Source organism: Symphalangus syndactylus, chromosome 2 (assembly GCF_028878055.3).
Source record: "Symphalangus syndactylus isolate Jambi chromosome 2, NHGRI_mSymSyn1-v2.1_pri, whole genome shotgun sequence".
Taxonomy (NCBI): Eukaryota; Metazoa; Chordata; class Mammalia; order Primates; family Hylobatidae; genus Symphalangus; species Symphalangus syndactylus.
Genome location: NC_072424.2, coordinates 123,945,826 through 123,967,780, shown reverse-complemented (window position 1 = coordinate 123,967,780; position 21,955 = coordinate 123,945,826). Strand labels below are relative to the sequence as shown.

At 35.8% G+C, this 21,955-nt stretch overlaps 1 protein-coding gene and 1 pseudogene across 5 annotated transcripts in view; both read right to left on the bottom strand.

Annotated features, from left to right (window-relative positions):
- The window catches only part of GRM1 (glutamate metabotropic receptor 1), a 411,814-nt gene that overhangs the window by 255,924 nt on the left and 133,935 nt on the right, over positions 1-21,955 (bottom strand). For all 5 annotated transcript variants that reach the window (XM_055266615.2, XM_055266610.2, XM_055266601.2 and 2 more), the window contains exon 2: positions 20,056-20,305. In XM_055266615.2, coding sequence (XP_055122590.1) covers positions 20,056-20,305 — 250 coding nt within the window. The remainder of the gene's footprint in view (positions 1-20,055; positions 20,306-21,955) is intronic.
- On the bottom strand, positions 312-9,236 carry LOC129474840 (FUN14 domain-containing protein 2-like; annotated as a pseudogene).

Here is a 21,955-nt window from a genome sequence, read left to right as displayed (position 1 = left end):
AGGCCTGTTATAAAAAATAATCTCTGCAGACCTATGATGAGCAAGTGCTTATATGATTATGAAATTGTGATCTTTCACAGGCATTTTTCTTGTCTACAATTTTAAAATGCATTTTTCAAGGCAGAGACAAGAAATGGTCAAACCCAAATTGGAAAAATGCATTTAATGAGAGCAACAGCAAAAGAAAAAATTCAGTGAAGGCAGAGATGCCATTTAAATAATGATAACTGAGAAAGGAATGCAATTCATTTTTTTTCAAAACAGTACTCATAAGTTATCCAGCTTCAAAAAGTTGCAAACATGTGAATATCAGATTTTAGTGTGATATAAAAGCTCTGAAACTGAATGCCAGGAATTTAAGAACATTAAGAGTACAAAAAATACATATATTAAGCTATAAAAAAAATCAAAGAGAGCCAAATTAAAAGAAACACACCTTTAATAATATCCTAGAGGAAAGAAGTGAAACTTAACTTGTACAAACTGTTTTCAGAACACATCTAGCAGAAAGAGAATGAAGATAATCTAAAATTTTTAACTCAGCTTATTCTATTCTATTCTAGCCTGCTGTGAGTTGTCAGAGGAAGTCACTTTGGGAATATATGTCAGTTCTAGTTATTCCCCTGGGTTGAGATTAGGAGATCATATATGAAACAATGGACTTTATAAAGGTCAGACATAGAGGGCTCACTTAACTTTACTTTGCTGCTTCCTTTCCTGGTCCTCTGTTAGGAAAATAAGATACAAACTTGAAGCCAAATACTTAAGGCTTAAAGAAGAAAAGAAAGCTCAGGCTGAGTCCATGAGTCCATTTAGTAATACAAGGCTAAAATGTGTAGCTAATATATATTGGTCTAATGGCATGCAGGGGAATTCTGTTAAACATTTAAATTCCACTTTCTTCACAAAGGTTGCAATAGCCCTAATATGACAGATGTTAATACTGGTATCACTTTATAGAAAGGTTAAGTAACTTACTCAAGTTCTCTTAGTAATGAATGGGGATCTGGAGTTAGAATGCAGGTATTTCTATTATGGAAGCTAGTTAAAAATTATTCTATGAGTAACTATCTGATGTAATTTATTGCTTATTTAGATAAGTAACCTCGTTAAAAGATTTACTCCTCTTCTAAGAACTTATTGAATCAACTAATTATTTTGGTATAGAATAGTACAACTTCATTGTTGCTTAGAAAATATACAATATTTAATATATCTTGAAGGAAAACTTACAGACTTCTTTTTTCCTTTCAAATATTTTTGAGCTGTTGATTCTACAGGAAACAGAGCCAAGTGAACTAAACCAAAATTTTAGTGTATTAAGATCTCTGAGTCTTTATTACTGATTTCCTTACCTCAATTGACCAGAGAAGCTCATGGGGAGACATTCAAATTATAGCTATTCACTTTAATCCTCAAAAAGAGGTAAGACTATTAACAATTCTAAAACAGCAATTATAACACATCATGAGTTAAAGTCAAGCACATCAATAAATTTCCTAATTTATTAATCCCTTCCAGGTCCTAATAGGTGTTTCAAAACTTCTGCTTGACTATTGCCAGTTAAAGGATCCTTGCTGACACCTAGAGAAATTTATTTTATTGTTGAATAATCACAATTGTCAACATTTACTGAGAATTCATTGTGTATCAGGTACTGAACTGGACACATTATTTGATATTAAGAATTAATTGAATACCTATGAAGCCTAAAGCACTGTTGAAAGGGCATTAGAATTTCAAAAGCTAGCTAAACAAAACCGTGCCCTTATCATGATATTTTATTATTTAATCTTCAGAATAACTTAGGAGATAGTTACTCTATTTAGTGAATTTTTGTCTCTCTTTTAAAGTGAGGAAAGAGGGTTAGAGGTTTCCCCAAAACCACAATGCCTATTATAACATATAGGTTTAGACAACCGAAGTATTACTGTAAGCTCTGTGAAATACAACCAATATATTTTTATAACCTAATGTAACCCATACCCTATCATCTATAGGGAAGATGGTGGGCCTTTCTCAACTGGCTAGTAAGGTATAGCATATACATCTTTTTTTTTTCCTTACCATATGAATTGCGCATGAAGACTTGAAAACTCCAGTTTGTGACTTTAAAAAGAAAAACTTCCAATGACCCAGAAGACGATATTTTGGATTTATGAGATGGATTCTGCATTTGTATTTATGTGTATTGTATTGTATTGTTTTATTTTTACTATTTACCATTTTGAAGGAAAAATGAGAAAGTCAAACCAACTTCTACAAAGTAAAATGCTCCTGTTTTTCATATACTGCTCCTCAAAGTCACATGGAAAATACAATAAACCCAGCAAAGAAACACCATCTATATAGACATGTCCAGACAACTGGTGAGAGGCTTTACCTGAAGCTTTTAAAATAGATGACATTTAAGGAAAGTAGAGGTTGTAACACGTATCTATTACAAGTCTCGAAAACTCGAGTGAGAACGCTAGCACAGGGGACGTATGTCCTCCAATGGTGTCATTGAAAAATTTTCATTCTGATTTCTGCTTTAACCTCATTAGCATAATAGCTTTAAAAGCAAGACTATAAAATGACTAACAGTTAAGCATATTTAATCAGAAAAAGTGATTTCCAAATGCAAATACTATGGGTCTGTTTCCACCACCATAATAGGCAGCCTCTAAGATGATCCTGCCTCCTTGTGTTCTTGTGCAATCCCCTCCCCTTGAATTGCTGGAACTAGTGACTTACTTCTAATGAATAGAATGTGGCAAAAGTAACAGGATGTCACTTCCACAGTTAGTTACCAAAAGACTATGACTTCCTCCCCTCTCTCTCTTGATCTCTCTCTCTATCCGCCCCCGACCTCAGGGAAGCCAGATCTCACCTGAGCTGGCCCACATAGAGGTCCACATGGCAAGAAACTGATAGCTCCAACAAACAGCCAGCAAGAATCTGAGCCATGGCAATAGCAAAGTGAATGAGTTTGGAAGCAAGTTTTCCCCAAATTGAGCCTTGAGATAATGAAATTTTGGATAGATGAAAACCATTTGCATTTCACAAGTCTTTCTCTACAGAAAGTCAGCCTCAGCCAAGACTTTCCTCTCTTTAAAGAAAATTCAAGGCACAAAGCCTTGGGGATACAAGTATAAACATTCCTAATCTAATAACCCAAAACATAATTAATAAGCTCTTGTTTATCTTTTGGAAATTATAAGCTTAATTAAGTGATTGTATAACAATATAAAATTTTCCAGTAGTATGTAGTGACCAAACTCAATACATTGATATAATAATTTTCAATATTCTACTTTGGCAAAACATGCCAGCAAACTACACATAGTATACCTCTTTACTGACACAATTTTTGCAATTCCAGCTCCTTCACACTTATCTAGGTTTGCAATCCCCACAGGCATGGACTAGAGTAAAATTTAAGAACTATATGATGTGCTATATTTGATGAGAAAGGAGAAAAAAATAATATTCATATTTCTCTATTAGAAAGGAATGCTAAATCCAGAAGCCCATAAAGTCATATCCAGTCGTTATTGTGTAGTGTTTCCACACATCCCTGAAGCTGTGTCTACCTTTAAAAAAAAAATACTATGGCAATTTCTAGGGAATATACCTGTGTAGGGAAAATTTAACACTAGGAAAAAAGAATAAAAACTTCTCAAACTGAATTTTCAGGACATGATTTTTTTCAACTTTCAATATTGCCTTAAAATGTGTAGAAACATCTTATCTCTAAGAGATAAGGCGTCAGATAACAAGTAAGGATTCATCTTCTTCCAAATATGTGAACACACCTGACATAGACATAACTGAAACTACAACTCTGAGTAAGAACCTCAGGGAAGAGCCAGGTGTGGTGGCTCACACCTGTAATCCCAGCACTTTGGGAAGCAGAGGCGGGTAGATCACAAGGTCAGGAGTTTGAGACCAGTCTGGCCAACATAGTGAAACCCCATCTCTACTAAATATACAAAAAATTAGCCAGGCGTAGTGGTAGGTGCCTGTAATCCCAGCTACTTGGCAGGCTGAGGCAGGAGAATCACTTGAACCCAGGAGGTGGAGATTGCAGTCAGCCAAGATCGCGCCATTGCACTCCAGCCTGGGCAACAGGGCAAGACTCTGTCTAAAAAAAAAAAAAAGAACCTCAGGAAAAAAAAAAATATTCTGTGCAATTTTCAATCATTCCACAGCATTTAGATAAAACTCCAGAATCATCCATCAATGACAGAAGTTGTTTATTTTTACTGTCTAGAATGATTAAGGCAGTGGCTCTTAATCATTTTACTATTCATCAAAATTAGTTTATTCACAAAAAGAGATGGGATATGACAGGACTGGAAGAATCAAGAATTTCTTTTTTTCTTTTCTTTCTTTCTTTCTTTCTTCTTTATTTCTTTCTTTTTTTTTTTTTTTTTTTTTTTTGAGACAGTTTCACTCTTATTGCCCAGGCTGAGTGGAATGGCACAATCTCGGTTCACTGCAACCTCTGCCTCCCAGGTTCAAGCGATTCTCCTGCCTCAGCCCCCTGAGTAGCTAGGATTACAGTCATGCGCCACCATGCCCAGCTAATTTTTTTATTTTTAGTAGAGATGGGGTTTCTCCATGTTGGTCAGGCTGGCCTTGAACTCCTGACCTCAGGTGAGTCGCCCACTTGGCCTCCCAAAGTGCTGGGATTACAGGTGTGAGTCACTGCGTCAGGCCGAAATCAAGAGTTTTCTAGTCAAAGAACTTGCATACTGCAGCACACCTGCTTCTGAATCCATTTATTACCAAAGTCCATCCAAACTTTTACCCAGCCATTCATTTGCTCACTCTCCTGGGTCAGAGGAAGAAACATCACCTCTCTTTTCAAAATCCAGCCTAATGTATTTATTTATGATCCTATCTCCCTGATCAACTTATCAGTTAGTGTTTCTCTACTCTTCCAAAACCTCTTTCTGTGAAAAGTATAAAGCGTTATACATTTTTCAATTTTTTTAATTCAAATAACATTAAATATGACAAAAACAAATTCTAGGACTATAAAAAAATACCGTTTTAATTTCAAACCACTAACCTACCCTCCAAGACTCATATGTTGCCTTGTGGAAATATAGTGCCCTCATCCCAACCCCACATTGAATATCATTGTGCTAAGACCTTTCTTGGCTATCCCTTACCTCATACAGCTTTAAGATTCTTACTGTCTATTAAGTTCTTCCCTCAATCTACCAATCTCTTAAGGCTCCCTCACTCCTTTACCAAATATTTCCTAGATACTGCTTTTTCCACAGAATATAACACCTGTCCTCTCTTTGACCTTCCACTCAAAATAATAGCCAGTCAAAGATGTCCATGCCTAAATCTCTGGAACCAGTGAATACATTAGGCAAAGAGAAATTAAGGTGGTAGGTAAAATAAAGGCTTCTATTCACCTGGTCTGAAATTAGGAAGAATGTCCTAAGTTATCCAGGCGTGTCCAATATAAACACAATGATTATTAACAGTAGCAGAGGAAAACAGAAGAGAGAACAAGGGAGATGACAGTGTGAGGAAGACTCAGCCCAATGCTACTGGCTTGAAAATAGAGGAGGAAGGCTGTGATCCAAGGAATGTAGCAGATTTCTACAATCCAAGGAATGCAGAAAAGGCATGCCAATATCTTAATTTTAGCCCAGTAACACTCATTGCAAACTTCTGGCATCCAGAGCTTTTTTTTTTTTTTTTTTTCTGAGTAAAGCATATCTTTAATAGTGACTGGAAGGAGAAGTAATATCTATGGTCTCTTCTGCCACCATCAAGCTCATGGTAGGACCATATTAACTTATACCAACAGATGCTTCTAGAAGCCATTTGGATTTGCCACAGCAGGGAGGAAGGCATGGGAAAAGAAGAGGCAGGGCTCTATGCCCTACGATGGAGTATAGAGGCTGGTGGCTGGAAAAAAAAAACAAGAACAATAGAAATAAGGTCATTCTCCTTATGATGTCATGCCAAGCAGAAGACCTCTGAAAATTCCCCCAGCCATTAGAACATTCTTCTTCACAAATGACACCACCTCCTCAGCTTTGCTGTTGACATCAGTAGGTATCTGATTGCTCTTATGGATCTTCAGCTGTTCTTTGGCTTTTTTCATGTCCTCCTCTAGTTGTTGCCAGTCATCTTTGATGTACTCAGTACGACTTGCAAGCCAGAGAAGAAAAAATTCACCACCCACTGCTGTTGTAGCCAATTTTCAACCTTTTGGAATATGAAACCCATGCACCATCCAGTGAAGCTTCCAATTAACAGCTGGGTTGCCACGGGATACTTTTTAGCCAGAGATCCAGATTCCTGTCCAAACAGCTTATTCCCCCATGGCTGATTTTGAGCAAATTCTGCAAAATTTTCCCTCAAAGTGTCCTTGACTAGACATGGCCATTTCAGTGAGCTCATCTCCCAAAGACACATGCAGAGGATCTACACTGTAGGATGCAGAGTGGTGTGCAGTTGCCACGCCAGGTGGCTTTTGGCAGGTGAGGGCCCAGAACTCAATATTAAAATTTTGTATTTTTAAGTCATTAACCTTGTAATTTATTATAGTAGAAAATAGAAAATGAATACACACTTCCTCTGCAACCTTCATCATGGTACCCTATTTACACAGGAGAGTACTCTTAAGCTAGACAAATTTTTATTTGAATATCTTTGCTGTAGTGACTAGGTAAGTGGCTCTGGATAGGTCATCAAACCTCTGTGAGCCATGGTTTTCTCATATATAAAATGCCCCTAGTACATAGCACAAATTCAAAAAAGATTATTTCAAGTGATTTCACACTGCAAAAAACAGACTTCAATAAAATAATCTACCCAAGATAAAAAATATAAACAATAACAAAATCAAGCCCCAGAGAAGAGGAATAAAATTAGTATCTGGAATTATTACAACATATTAACAAAATTTCCAGTTTTTAACCAAAAAAAAATGAGATATTTAAAAAAAAAAGTGTGACTCACATACATGCAAAAAAAAAAAAAAAAAAAAGCAGGCAACAAAAAACTGCCTGTGAGATGGACCAGATGTCAGCTATAACAAAGTCTTAAAAGTATCTATTATAAATATATTCAAAGAACTAAGAAAACTATTCTTAAAGAAGTAAAAAAAGGATATAATGACAGTGTCTAATTAAACAGAGACTATCAATTAAAAGGCAGAAGCTATTAAAAAAACAAGAACCAAAATTAATTCTGGAGTTGAAAAGATAAACAAAATGAACAGTTTACTAGAAGGGCTCAACTGCAGGTTTGAACTGGCAGAAGAAATGCTAAGTGAATCAATAACGTTTACAAAACCCAAAGAACAGACAGAAAATAGAACAACAATAAAAACAAAAATGAACAGAGCCTCAGAGAAATGTGAGATACCTTTAAGTGAGTGTACCAACATACATATAAAAAGAGTACCAGAAAAAGTGGAGAAAGATAAAGGAGAAGAAAAAATATTTAAAGCAATAATGGTTGAAAACTTTCCAAATTTGCTGAAAAATCTTTATCTACACATGCAAGAATGAACTCTAAGTAACATAAACACAAGAAGATTAAGGCTCAGCATAGTAAAAATGCTTATATTGGAATAAAGAAAAAAATCTTGAAAACAGCAAGTGGAAAACCACTGATCATATAAAAAGAAAACCACAATAATATAGAGAAGTAATCCCTTATGAAAAACAAAAGAGGCCAAAAGACAGTTGAATGACATATTCAACATGCTGGAGGGAAAAAAAAATTTCTAGCCAAGAATCTTATATCCAGCAAAAATATTTTTCATAATTAAAGGTGAAATAAAGATATTCTCAGATAAACAAACATTAGAGAAAGACAAATCAAAACCACATGAGATATCATTTTATGCTCACTAAGACAGCTATATAAAAAGGACAATAATGATAACAAGCCTTGGTTAGTATGTGGAAGCTTCACACATTGCTAGTAGGAATGTGAAATGGTGGCCTCCTGCCTTCAACAACTAGAACACGAAATAAAATATATGAACCAACTGTTATCAGACATTGTATAAATGTCAATATAGGACTATAATTCTCCAGAAAATTAAAATCAAAGAGATGAACCAAATTGCCCATGCTACTGTCTGGTGGTAGTCTCTAGGCTGCAGAACAGGGAGGGGGAAATTCAGCAAAAAATAAGAAAACAGGAATCAGAGTTTGGGAAGGTTGAAGCAGGTAGACTTACTGGGACAGAGTACTGAAAAGGAGAAAAGTGGGTTGAAAAACAAATCTTTGGAGGGATTCCCTCCAGTCTTTAGCTAAGTTCTGATGTACACATATCTGAGAAGAAAATATCTAAGGTGGGAGAAAGACTTACTGGAAAACATAGAACAAACAAATCCTGGAACTTACACAACACTGAGAACTGCACATACTCCATAAACTGCAGTGGAAAGCCTGCCTGGCAAGACAGAGAAGGGCATTAAAACAACTACTCTAAATAGGTTTTTATATATCCCAGAAGAATGACCATGTTAAGAAAAGAAACAGAAAGTAAACAAAATACTCAGGTATAACTTCTAAAGATGAAAAATACAATATCTGAAATTTTAAAGTTACATGATGGGATTAACAGCAGATTAGATGTTGCAAAACAAAAGATCAGTGTGCTCAAAGTTATAGCAATAGAAACTGTTGAAAATGAAAAAGAGAAAAAAGTGGAAAATAAATAAGTAGATAAATTTTCTATGTAAAAATGTCTAGAAGTCAAACACATGTAAATGGAATCTCAGCTAGAAAGAATATAACAGCAAACCAGAAATAATATTTGAAGAAATAATGGCCATTTTTCCAAATTTGATCACTCTTATCTAAAACGTTCAATAAGCCCCAAGTCCCATCAATATTTAAAAACTACATCAAGGCTTATCATAATAAAATGACTCAATACTAGTGATAAGGAAACATGCTTAAGAGCATTCAGTGATAATACATATTAGAGAAACAAAGGTAAAAATAAGTACAGCAGATTTCTCATCAGAAGCTATGCAAGTCAAAGTATAATTAAGTAGTATCTCTAGAGTATTGAGAGTAAAAGTCAACTATCAACCTAGAATTCTATACTATGGATTTTTTTTTTCATTAAGACAAAATTAAAACATTTGCAGGCAAAACAAAAAGTAGAAGAAAATTTGTCTCCGTAGATAAACCCCACAAGTGATGTTAAACGAAATTCTTTAGGCAGAAAAAAAAATAATCCAAATGAAAATATGGATTAATACAAAGGAATGAAGGTCATAAATAGTTTTTATATTGGTTAATATAGAAGCTAATTTTTCTTATTTTTTATTTCTTGAAAGATAAGTCACGATTTAAGCAAAAATAACAATGTATTTTGAGTTTAAGAATAGATATAGAAATAAAATATATGTTAACAATAGAATCAAAAGTCAAGGAGAAATAGAAATTTACTACCATAAACTTCTTATATCATATGTCATGCAGTATAATATTCTTGGGACATGGGCAATAACAAAGTAAAGAAGTATATTTTAAACCCTAGATCAACTATTCATAAAATAATTGTCATAGCTAGTAAGCCAAAAATAGAGATAAAATGGAATGCTAAAAATTCAATTAATCTAAAATAAGAATATACACACACATATACTACATTGTTTTTAACAAAATGAAAGGTTAATTTAGTGAAGAAATAATATTTCTTTCAGTAAAATATTCTCAAACGACTGGGATATTCTTATATAAAAAGAACATTCACCTTATGTCACAACATATACAAAAATTAGGTCCAAATGAGTCATATATCTAATATGAGAGAAAAAAATATAAAACTTTTAGAAAAATGTTTGTGACCTTGGAGGAGGTAAAATATTTTTGATAGAACACAAAGAGTATAAACCATAAAAGAAGAAATTGATAACTGCACTGTTAAAATTCAAAATGTTTCATCTTCCAAAGACACTCAGCAAAATAAAAATTTCAGATATATATTGAGAGAAAATATTTATTATACACATATACGATAAATCACTTGTGTCCAGAAGTTATAAATAATGAGAAGATAAACAACCTGAAAATCCAAATGGACATAGATGTGTAGGATATTTCACCAAAAAAGATATTAAAATGTTAGATAAGTACATTGAAATGCTCAACATTATTAGTCATTAGGAAAATGCAAATTAAAACCACAAAGAGATGCCACGATACACCCACTGGAATAGCTAAAAGTAAAAAGACTGACAATACTATTTTGGTGAAGATGTGGAGGAATTAGAACTCTCATACACTGCTGGTGGAATTGCAAAATTATACAGCCACTTTGGAAAATAGTCAATTTCTTACACAGTAATTGACAAGGTTAAACATACACTTATGACCCATAATCTCACCTCTAGATAGTTCCTAAAGAGAATTGAAAATACATGTCCACACAAAGACTTGTACAAGAATGTTCACAGCAGGATTATTCAAAATAGTTACAAACTAGAAACAATCCAAATGTCTATCAATAGGTAAATGGATAAGCAAGTTGAGATATATCTATGCCATGGAATACTACTCAACAATAAAGAGGAAATTAGTAATATGCCCAACAGCATGAAGGAATCTCAAAAGTATTTTGTCAATTGAAAGAAATCAGACACAAGAGACTACATTCTGTATGATTCCTTCTATATGAAATTCTAGAAAAAGCCAAAGTGTAATGCCGTGGTTGCCTGTTTCCAGAGGTTGCGGAGGAGAGACTGCAAAGCGGTACTAAGAAACATTGTGCAAGTGTTCCACATCATGATTGCTTTGGTGCTTATGTCACTGTATAGTTATCAAAATGCATCAAATAAACACATAAAATTGGTAAATTTAATAAAGCTAATTTGAAGAGCACATATAAATTCCTAAGTCCCTTCCCCAGCATATTAAACTGGAATCTGAAGAAGGTGGAGCCCAAAAGCTAAAGGTTTTAAAACCTCCCCAGTTTTATGATGTAGACAGATAAGTGGTTATGGAGAGGGTCTAACCTGAGGAACAGTTCAGTCATCAGACCCCATTCTGGTAATTAGCAAGAGATAGTTCATTGGTAGGCCCCAGGCAACTCTAGACTCATAACCTTGAGTTATGTTTAAATGCTCCTACTTTGCAATTTGATTAGTCAGAAAACTGGAACATGACTATGTTTTCAGAGGGCAGGTCAGTAGGCCAATTTGGGCAGCAGGAGAAGACACCAACACAGGAAATAAAGAGAACTGCAAATTATTTTTTACTACTCCTACTACTATTTACTAATCTCAAAGGTATCTGTAGTTTAAGACAAAAATCTTGAAAGCAAGTAAATTTCACGAAAGAAAAAAACAGAGCTGAAATGGTAGAATAATGGAAAATAGAGTTAAACTTTCACTTTGTCTTCCCTTTCAAATATGCCCTATAAGCAGTTCATTCATAGTGAATGTCACATGAGTGCAAATCCCTGATCTAGGCATCATAAGGTAGTGATTCTGAAAGCTAATGCATCAGAGGGAGAAAATAAAAAAAGAAATAAGATCCAAAGTCCTGACCAAGAAATTGTATCGATGGTCTAAGGTGAGATCAGAGAATCTATTTTTAAGTGTGTCTGCTGATTCTGATTTAAACCCAGGTAGGAACTGCCACAAGTGCTACAAGAACATATTAAGATAAATTCCATATTGTCTCTGATCAGCATCAATGACAAAATGAGCTGAATCATAATGACATCCTTTTCCATCTATTCAAATTGGGTAGTGCCATACAGATGCAGACAGCACCAGAAATCCTTTTCCTCATGTTTTAATACCCTAAAGGCAGGTAAAGACCATGAAAGTGGAATCTTTCACATTTCAGATGTCCGGTATCTGAAACATGAGACTATAGGTCTTAGAATATAGGAAGGGTTTAAAATTAACAACTTTAAGGTAAATCAACCACCTCAGTTGTTATGGAAATCCTGAGCAATTCTGTGTCAGAGATCTATACTCATGATACCTGTTTATATTTTACAAATTATATTTATTCTCCAGAGTATTCTAAACAAAATTCCTTCTCCTTCCCAAGCAATATTTCTGAGTCTTTTTCTAGCAGTGTAATTTTCCACAAAGTTCTCATTAATCTGCCTGTAGAGCAGGAGTGTTTTAAGAAAGGTATAGCCTGTCTGCAGGTTTGTAATCATTTCCTGCCCTTGGGAGCTGAGAAAAGGCCAAGTCATGTATCTGTAAGTCATGACAATTATGCATCAGAAAATGCTTATCTGCCTTGCTGGCCTTCTGATTATAATCCATTTTTGGAGATGTCACACTTCAGTGAAAGTCCACATTCTCTTTAAGATAAACTTTTTGCAATTTTTCCTGAATGCTGCAAACTAGATTTTTCCCCATTTTTTTTCCATAGTGGAAACATGAAAGCTAAAATAACTTATATTTTATTTTTAAAAAGTATATGAAACATAACACCATAGTATATAATCTTATATTTCAAGGATATAGAGGTCACTTTACCAAATGTGTGTTCTGAAAGAAAAAGACCCCAAAAGTTACACAGTAAAAACCAGGTATTTTATTTGCTTTTAAATGAAACTGTAGTCTTCTTTCCAAATAAAGCAATTGCTCCATTTCAACCATTTTTTACATGTGTGTTTGATGTGTTTGTTGTGTTTCAACTAAAAAAGCATGAGATTAAAATTTTCTTGGATCAAGTTTTAGCTAAAGGGCTGGGGGTGGTGTTTCTCTGCAGTGAGGAGTGATAGAAAGTTGGCCTAATGAGTGAGAAGATCACAGACTTGCGAGAAACAATAGATAAAACAGCACACACTAGTAAGGGACAAGCAATTGAAATGCAAGAACTGTAAAAAAAAAAATAAGATGTAGTCATAATCCAGTAAAAAGGGCTAGCAAATATATAAATAAATATGGTACACCTAGCATGTCTAGTCAAAGACTCCTAACAAGGCAGAATGTGACCTTACAGTAAAGGCTTCCCAAGATGAGGAAACCAGGGTGGAGGCTCAGGCTAATGCCAACGCTAGGCAAAGGACTAAAGTCAGGAGGCTCTCACTCACCCTGAAAGAACAGTGTGTCTTTAGGGGAGCTAAGGTACCCCCAAGGGACCTACTAGTGAGACCCAGTGATGACTCACCAGGCAAGCAGGCATTTTGTGATTAGACAAATAAGACAACCCAAATGGGTTGTTGTTCCAATTTTACAGATGAATTGTGGAGATACAGGCTGATTGAAGAACATCAACCCTTACCAAACCAGGTAAAATTTACTGATTCTAGACTATCAAAGGGAAATCAGGGGTCACATAATGAGGCTACATGCTCTCTCTACTAGCTACCAAGCTTTTTGATGTAGCTATTAAAAAGTTATCATACCAAAACACTATACTAAGCATGAAGGAAAATAAACAACTGTATAAAACTTGGTTCCTACAGTTGAGGAGGTTACAATTCAATACCTATATATGTATATGATAATATGGTTCAGTAGTAAGTTTGAATATTGACTCCACCACTTATTAAACTTAGGAATTTGGAGTGATTATTGAACTTCTCTGCTTTTCAAGTCAACCTTTCAGGGTTGTTGTTGGAACTAGAGACAACATATATTAATAGCCTAGTACCTAACAAACCCTCAATAAATGGTGGCTATTTTTTGTGCTCATACACATAAATTATTCTCAGTTTTACTTTCTTCAGATAAAAAAATTAAGAATTAGAACAGATCCATCAGTTTACTATCAGACTTTTAATAACCATAACTTAGAATTTTAGAGAAATAGCACTCATTCCAAGTTGACTTCTACATAAATACAGTTCTAAAGATAAAGCCTGGTGTGCAAAGAGAATAATATTGTGAAGTCTCATTTCATAAAGAATTGAGCTGGAAAAGAGGTTAAATGAGTTATCCTTTAATGAATTATCATAGGAAATATTTAAAACTAAGCATGAAATAAAAGAACGCAAAGAAATAAAGAATAACTAGAAATGTAAAATAATTTTCTCATGGGAGATACTTTAGCTGATTTTCCCAAAGAAGGTGACTCTAAACAGTGAAATAAATCTCTGAAAGAGAGAGCAAGTTAAAAGCAAACTAAGATTAATGCCAATATCTCTTAAACAAAACAATCATGGCAAAGCTAGAACTCTTATCTCATGTTTTGTTTTGTTTATCCATTACCCCACAAACTTACTAATTAATAGCACAGATTCTGATGTTGCAGTCCCTAAGTTCAAATCCCAGCACTGGCACTGCAGCACTTTTTGACAAGTTACTGTACTCTATACATTGAAAGGGGAATAATATTAGTACCTATCTTATCACATTGTTGTGACAATTAAATGAGTTACGTGCAAAGTTCTTAGAACAGTGCTTATATATAGTAAGTCCTAAACAGGTATTATCAGACGCAGGTGCATCATCAGCATCACAATAATTATTACAATTATTATTATAGTGAGCATAATTCTGAGAAGCATCTCAAATAAAGCTTTCATGGAGACAAGAAGAAATTATTCTTTTGCACAATGATTAACTTGATTGTGATTAGTTAATTTGCTGGTGAGAATACTATGCCAATTTATTCAAAGTCAAAGGTTTGATTCTCCCCTGGGTCTGCTGGCTATATTCCATAACAACAGATTTATCCTAATACTGACCAGCTTATTCTATGAATTCTGGTTTTAACAAAGTGGCTGGTGAGAAAATTGATCAGCCCAAATTCATGAATAATATTAGATAAATCTATAAATACATCCCTATTGATCTTAGATTAGTCATATTGTCTTAGTATATTATAAATTCTAGGACTGGAAAAATGTTTAAAGATGACATGGAGCCAAATATTTTATTTTTATAGAAAAAAATAGGCTCTAAGACAAAAAGCTACCAAGTAAATAAGATCACATAATTGCTTCATGGCACAGCTAGAACTCTTAGTCCATGTTTTGTTTTGTTTTGTTTTTTCATTACCACCACATTTTTTCAATATATAATATTTTTATTTTCTATGAGAACTTCCTTTTATAAAAGTCTATTTTTCTATCAGTATAATTCATTATTCCATTCTAAGCAACTCATTCCAAGCGGTGAAATATGGAGCTTTGAAGGCCTTTGTAATGACTTTGTTATGAAAGAAATAGGGGGTCATTTTAAGGCATTAGGCATGTAAGGTGATGAGTGACATTACTTGACTTAATTTTTTAGATCATTTTGCCTTCTATGTTAAGACTAGATGGCCAAGAGGTCCAATTCTGAGGTTATCACAATAAGCCAAGGGAAAATGATCGTGGCTTGGACCAGGATGATAGCAGAGGAAGTGGTGACAAGTTGTCCACATCTGAATATATTTTGATGGTAGTGCCAAGAAGAGTTCCAGACACATTGCATGTGAAGTGTGAGAGAAAGTAACAGACATGGAGATGAGGGCATGTAGGTCTTCATTTAAAAAGTCCTAATTTTTTTAACCAAATCTCTCCTGCTGCTATCTACACCATGATTTACTATATGAAAAGAAGTTCATGACCACCTACACAATGCCCTCTTGTGAATCTGGCAGTAGCCAGAATCATACCATGTGTTATGAAAGAAACCAAACAATGGCTTCTGATCTCAAAAAACTTCAACATTTGGTAGATAAAATCCCTTAGAAAGGGAGGGAGATATATTTGACAGCATTACTAATGTATCTAGAAGTTGCAGCTTGAGGTTAAACTGTAGCCATTCTGGACATGTCTGCTGAAATGAGGGAACCAAGCCCACCACATGTTCATTGACATGAGTGACAGAGCAGCATTTAGGACAGAATCCATCCCCGATAAAGAGAGGGAATCAGCCACCTGAAGGGAAGGCTAATTCTAAGGATGGCATCGTCTCACTACTTGGCTCTGTCCCTAGCTCAGCTCCTTATGAACTCATATCTGGATGTCAGGGAAGGGAGAGAAAATTGTGAACAAAAAAATTTTAAAGGCTGCTTTCATTAAAATTCTCTAAGATTCGAGATTAAAAGCCAACACCATTTTGACAGACACTCGTGGAAAGTAGCCCAGAAGAATAGAGAGACACTTTCCTTCACTTGGCAAAGAGTATGGTATAGCTTTGTCATCTCAATGATTCCATGCATCAGTGACCGTAACTATTAGCACAGGAAGCAGTGTCCTCAGAAGCGCAGGTGTTCATTGCGACAATAGTTCCCTTGGATATGTCAGTGGAATCCAGCAGAGGTGGGGCAGATAAGAGGAATAAAAGAGGTAGACATCACATGTAGCTGACCTCTTCATAGACAAGCATATAAACAAACACATGTGAGACTCTCAGAAATACTTGTATGAGTTCAATTGCATTATTAGGAGGTAAAATAAAAGAGCTAGAAAGACTTAAGTTGCCATTATCATTTTTGTCCAGCTCATAATGGTGACAGGATACATTTTTCACATTCCAATTACACACCACACAATTTTGTGTAATTATGTTTCATAATTAGGTAGTCTATTGATCTATGTCTCTGTTGTGGTACCAGTACCATGCTGTTTTGGCTACTGTAGCCTTGTAGTATAGTTTAAAGTCAGGTAGCGTGATGCCTCCAGCTTTGTTCTTTTGGCTTAGGATTGACTTGGCGATGCGGGCTCTTTTTTGGTTCCATATGAACTTTAAAGTAGTTTTTTCCAATTCTGTGAAGAAAGTCACTGGTAGCTTGATGGGGATGGCATTGAATCTATAAATTACCTTGGGCAGTATGGCCATTTTCACGATATTGATTCTTCCAACCCATGAGCATGGAATGTTCTTCCATTTGTTTGTATCCTCTTTTATTTCATTGAGCAGTGGTTTGTAGTTCTCCTTGAAGAGGTCCTTCACATCCCTTGTAAGTTGGATTCCTAGGTATTTTATTCTCTTTGAAGCAATTGTGAATGGGAGTTCACTCATGATTTGGCTCTCTGTTTGTCTGTTATTGGTGTACAAGAATGCTTGTGATTTTTGTACATTAATTTTGTATCCTGAGACTTTGCTGAGAACAGAGCCCTCAGAAATGATGCCGCATAGCTACAACTATCTGATCTTTGACAAACCTGACAAAAACAAGAAATGGGGAAAGGATTCCCTACTTAATAAATGGTGCTGGGAAAACTGGCTAGCCATATGTAGAAAGCTGAAACTGGATCCCTTCCTTACACCTTGTACAAAAATTAATTCAAGATGGATTAAAGACTTATATGTTAGACCTAAAACCATTAAAATCCTACAAGAAAACCTAGGCAATACCATTCAGGACATAGGCGTGGGCAAGGACTTCATGTCTAAAACACCAAAAGCAATGGCAACAAAAGCCAAAATCGACAAATGGGATCTCGTTAAACTAAAGAGCTTCTGCACAGCAAAAGAAACTATCATCAGAGTGAACAGACAACCTACAGAATGGGAGAAAATTTTTGCAACCTACTCATCTGACAAAGGGCTAATATCCAGAATCTACAATGAACTCAAACAAATTTACAAGAAAAAAACAAACAACCCCATCAAAAAGTGGGCAGAAGACATGAACAGACACTTCTCAAAAGAAGACATTTATGCAGCCAAAAAACACATGAAGAAATGCTCATCATCACTGGCCATCAGAGAAATGCAAATCAAAACCACAGTGAGATACCATCTCACACCAGTTAGAATGGTGATCATTAAAAAATCAGGAAACAACAGGTGCTGGAGAGGATGTGGAGAAATAGGAACACTTTTACACTGTTGGTGGGACTGCAAACTAGTTAAACCATTGTGGAAGTCAGTATGGCGATTCCTCAGGGATCTCGAACTAGAAATACTATTTGACCCAGCCATCCCATTACTGGGTATATACCCAAAGGACTATAAATCATGCTGCTATAAAGACACATGCACACGTATGTTTATTGCGGCACTATTCACAATAGCAAAGAGTTGGAACCAACCCAAATGTCCAACAACGATAGACTGGATTAAGAAAATGTGGCACATATACACCATGGAATACTATGCAGCCATAAAAAATGATGAATTCGTGTCCTTTGTAGGGACATGGATGAAACTGGAAAACATCATTCTCAGTAAACTATCGCAAGGACAAAAAACCAAACACCGCATGTTCTCACTCATAGGTGGGAATTGAACAATGAGAACTCATGGACACAGGAAGGGGAACATCACACTCCGGGGACTGTTGTGGGGTGGGGGGAGGGGGGAGGGACAGCATTAGGAGATACACCTAATGCTAAATGACGAGTTAATGGGTGCAGGAAATCAACATGGCACATGGATACATATGTAACAAATCTGCACATTGTGCACATGTACCCTAAAACCCTAAAGTATAATAAAAAAAATAATAATAATAATTAGGTAGTCTATATGCCCCGAAGCTCACAGGTTTCCCACATCTTTTCAAAATCTCCAGAACCCAGATAGATAGCCTTTTTTGAGGATATTATAAAAAGAATAAATTCTGCAAAACAGACTATTATTGTTTTGTAAATTATAAATATGAAAATTTTTTAAAAACAAGCAACCTTCCTAAAAGCAGTGATGTTACAGAAGCAATGGAAAGGACTGAATGTCTGGACACCCTCTGTCCTGGTGCATATATTACTCCATGTAATATTTCAACAATACTGCTTACCTTCTTTTCACTCCTAAAAGAAATAACATTTCTTATTTAAACACTCCTTAGAAGACCTGCTTTCTTATGAACATTTTAATGGCTTCCAAAAACTGCACCATGTTGAAGATGCCAAGTTGACTCTGTGTGCCAGTATGCCAATTTTGCCCACATTTAATATCTTAATCATGAATTACAATTTGACCTTGGCTCCACACCTCCTCATGCTTGGAGAGTATCTCTGTTTCTTTATTCATTTATTTGTATTTCTATCCTATTTTCTTTTAAAAAGTCCCTGAAGTGTCTTATACCTCTAATTCCAGGTGATGGCAAAGTTAGTGTTACTAGAATTGCAGTCATTATTATAAACACAAGGATAGAAGGGAAAGGTCCAGTGAGCATGTCCACACCAGTACTACCCAGCTTCCAAGAGCAGAAAATCAGTGGTTGAGGCTCTTTAATGGGTGTGATATGATTGTAGTGTACCCAGAAGAAGAGATGGGAAGAGACAAAGAGATTCGGAAGATGAGTGTGATAGGGTTGAAGATCAGTAAAGATCAGGTAAACTCAGTAGGTTCCTGGGGAAAATTCAGTAGGTTATTTATGCAATATTAGAAGCTGGCAAATTAAACAAGATATCTGTTAGGTCAAAAGCCCTATGAAAAATCCAGTGATGATGACCATCTATTGCCAAACAAGTACGCATGATTTAGAAAGAGAACAGAAATTTTGGGAGCCACCACCAGCAACTCCAGAAATCACATGCAGAAAGCATCAAAATTAGCTATCTCATAAATGTGACAAGATGATATATTATAAAATTCCACAGTTCCGTTGCATATCTTCACTTGTCTTTAGCCAACTCTGTAAATTTCAAATATTAAAACATATTTTCCATTTTCACTGCTGTCCTTTATCCACTGATATCTCAATAAGATGCTCATGTTTAGGAGGTAGGAAGACATAAGCATCAGCTTAGGTGTGGAGAAAGCAAGTGAAATGAATAATTCTCCAGATCAAGACATATTCTGCCAAACAGCTTTCCATCTTTTTTTCTTCTGAAAAAGTATCAATATCTTGTTATATGCTGCTCTGCTCTTGTTTTCCTTTCTTTCCATTTTTTTTTTTTTTTTATAGTTAAGGTCTCACTCTGTTACCAAGGCTAGAATGCGGTGGCACCAATCATAGCTCACTGTAACCTCAAACTCCCAGGCTTAACCAGCCCTCCCTCCTGAGCCTTGTTCTGCTGCTGTTTAGCAGGAAGATGCCAATATTCACATTATCAGTGAGATCCAGAACTAATGTTCAGCTCAGCACTGCACATCTCTCCCACTTTGGAGTTAGCAAGTCTAGTTTTGTGAAAGCAAGCATATGTGTTTCAAAGTGCGTGTGTGCATGTGTGTGTGTGTGTGTGTGAGAGAGAGAGAGAGGAACTTACCTTCCAATGAGTGAGAACTCGCCCACGACGCCAAGGCGCCGCATGGCGCTCAGGAGACCTCGCACTGTCATGCCTTCACAGAAGCAGACCACCACTCTGGCCTTGGGAAGCCTCTCTCGGAGTTTGCGCAAGAGTCGGTCAAAGCTCTTCTCCCCAGCGTTGCTGTAGATTTTGTCAGAATGGGCGATGCAGAGGCCTTCCTGGGCAGCCAGCTCTTTGAAAGCATCCATTCCGCTCTCCCCATAATTCCCTGTCCAGAAACAATCAGTAGATGTTCAAGACAACTGTGGCAATAACACTACTTACAGAATGGAATAACAACTTGTTAGTCACAGGAATGGAGAGAACGGACTTGCCAAATACTTTGCAAATATGACTGAGACTGAAGGAAGATCTGGATGGATTAAAGAGAGTAATCAAATGTAACCAGACAATCAACTCTGTGGAAATAATGAGAGACTATCTGAGCTAGGGAACCTATAATGAGACATGTTTTATAAAATGAAGGATTGCTGCCCTATTTTACAACCATTATTAATAGTTCTTGTCCCAGATTTTAACCACGTAGGAGAGATCAGTGCATTGGACTAGGGAGGTCAAAGGAGCACGAAGAGAAGCTCTGTTTATTTGAGGACTTGCTTCAGCTGGCTGCCAGGTTAAGGGGCAGACACTGTTGGTGACATAAAGCCCTGCAACATTTCCATGAAGAATGAGTAAGCAAAATAAATGGAACACCTGGCCAGGCCAGAGATCAGCAGACCAGAAACAGCTATAGGGCTTTGTCAAAATTCACCATCCTCTGACAAAGTGATGGGATTATGAGAGGTTTGTGTCTTATATTTTGATTTTTGTTTTATAGCATTCTTGTAATAAAATACACTTCAAAAAACTGAAAACTCATATAAATCAATGAGATAAATATCACACTTTACAAGTTCCCTGTCTCTCTATTCCACTGATGATTTTAGCCCCCATTTTATGAGCCTCTGTGTCTCTATACCTCTCCCGAAGTTTGAGGATTTTCACTTGTATGTGGATGATACATCTGATACCATGCCCTCACGATTTTTCAAACTCTCCCCTTCCACTGATGTTTCCTGTAACCCACACATGTCCAGGGTCACACTTTTGACCTTGTTATCACAGATGTTTCTAATACCTCTAAATGTGGATGTCAAACATCCGTCTCTGCTACCTCATCTTATCATACAAACTCATATATTCTACTACTTTTACCGCAGCCCTTCTTCAACCTTATCGAAATTTCAAATCCATTAACCTTCCTATTTTTTCCTTCCATCCTCCCTCTTGTTTCCTTCTTAGCCCAGCTTAGATTTCATAGTCTACCTCTTAATTGCTTCTTGCAAATTCCTTAACTCTCTTATGTTTTCCTGACATTAATGCTAGTTAAACCCAACCATCTGCCTATTCCATGTCTACACCTGAGCACCTAAATATGGCTAAAAAAGACACAACCTTGCTGAATGGTTTTATTTAAAATTCATCAGCACACATACCAAAAGGGATACTCAATAGTGCAAGGAAATTATACTACATCAACCCTGTAAGTCAATTTTCTTACAGAAGTAAGAAATTATTTCATTAATTATTAAATATTAAATGTTTCATTAATTATTTCATCCTTACTCTTCTGTCTTCAAATTTCCAAACTACCAAAACCATTCCCACTCCCCACTTTGGCTTGGTCATCATTTCATATTTCAATAAGAACATAGAAATAGTTGATCAAAAACTAGCTTTGCCTCCCACTACAACATCTATAAACATTTTTTCACTGGCATTTATATTATCTATCAATTTTTCTGTTCTAAATTTGAAGTGTATCTACTTTAGGTTAGAGCCAACTCCTGCTCACAGACACTAGATCCCATCACTTTTT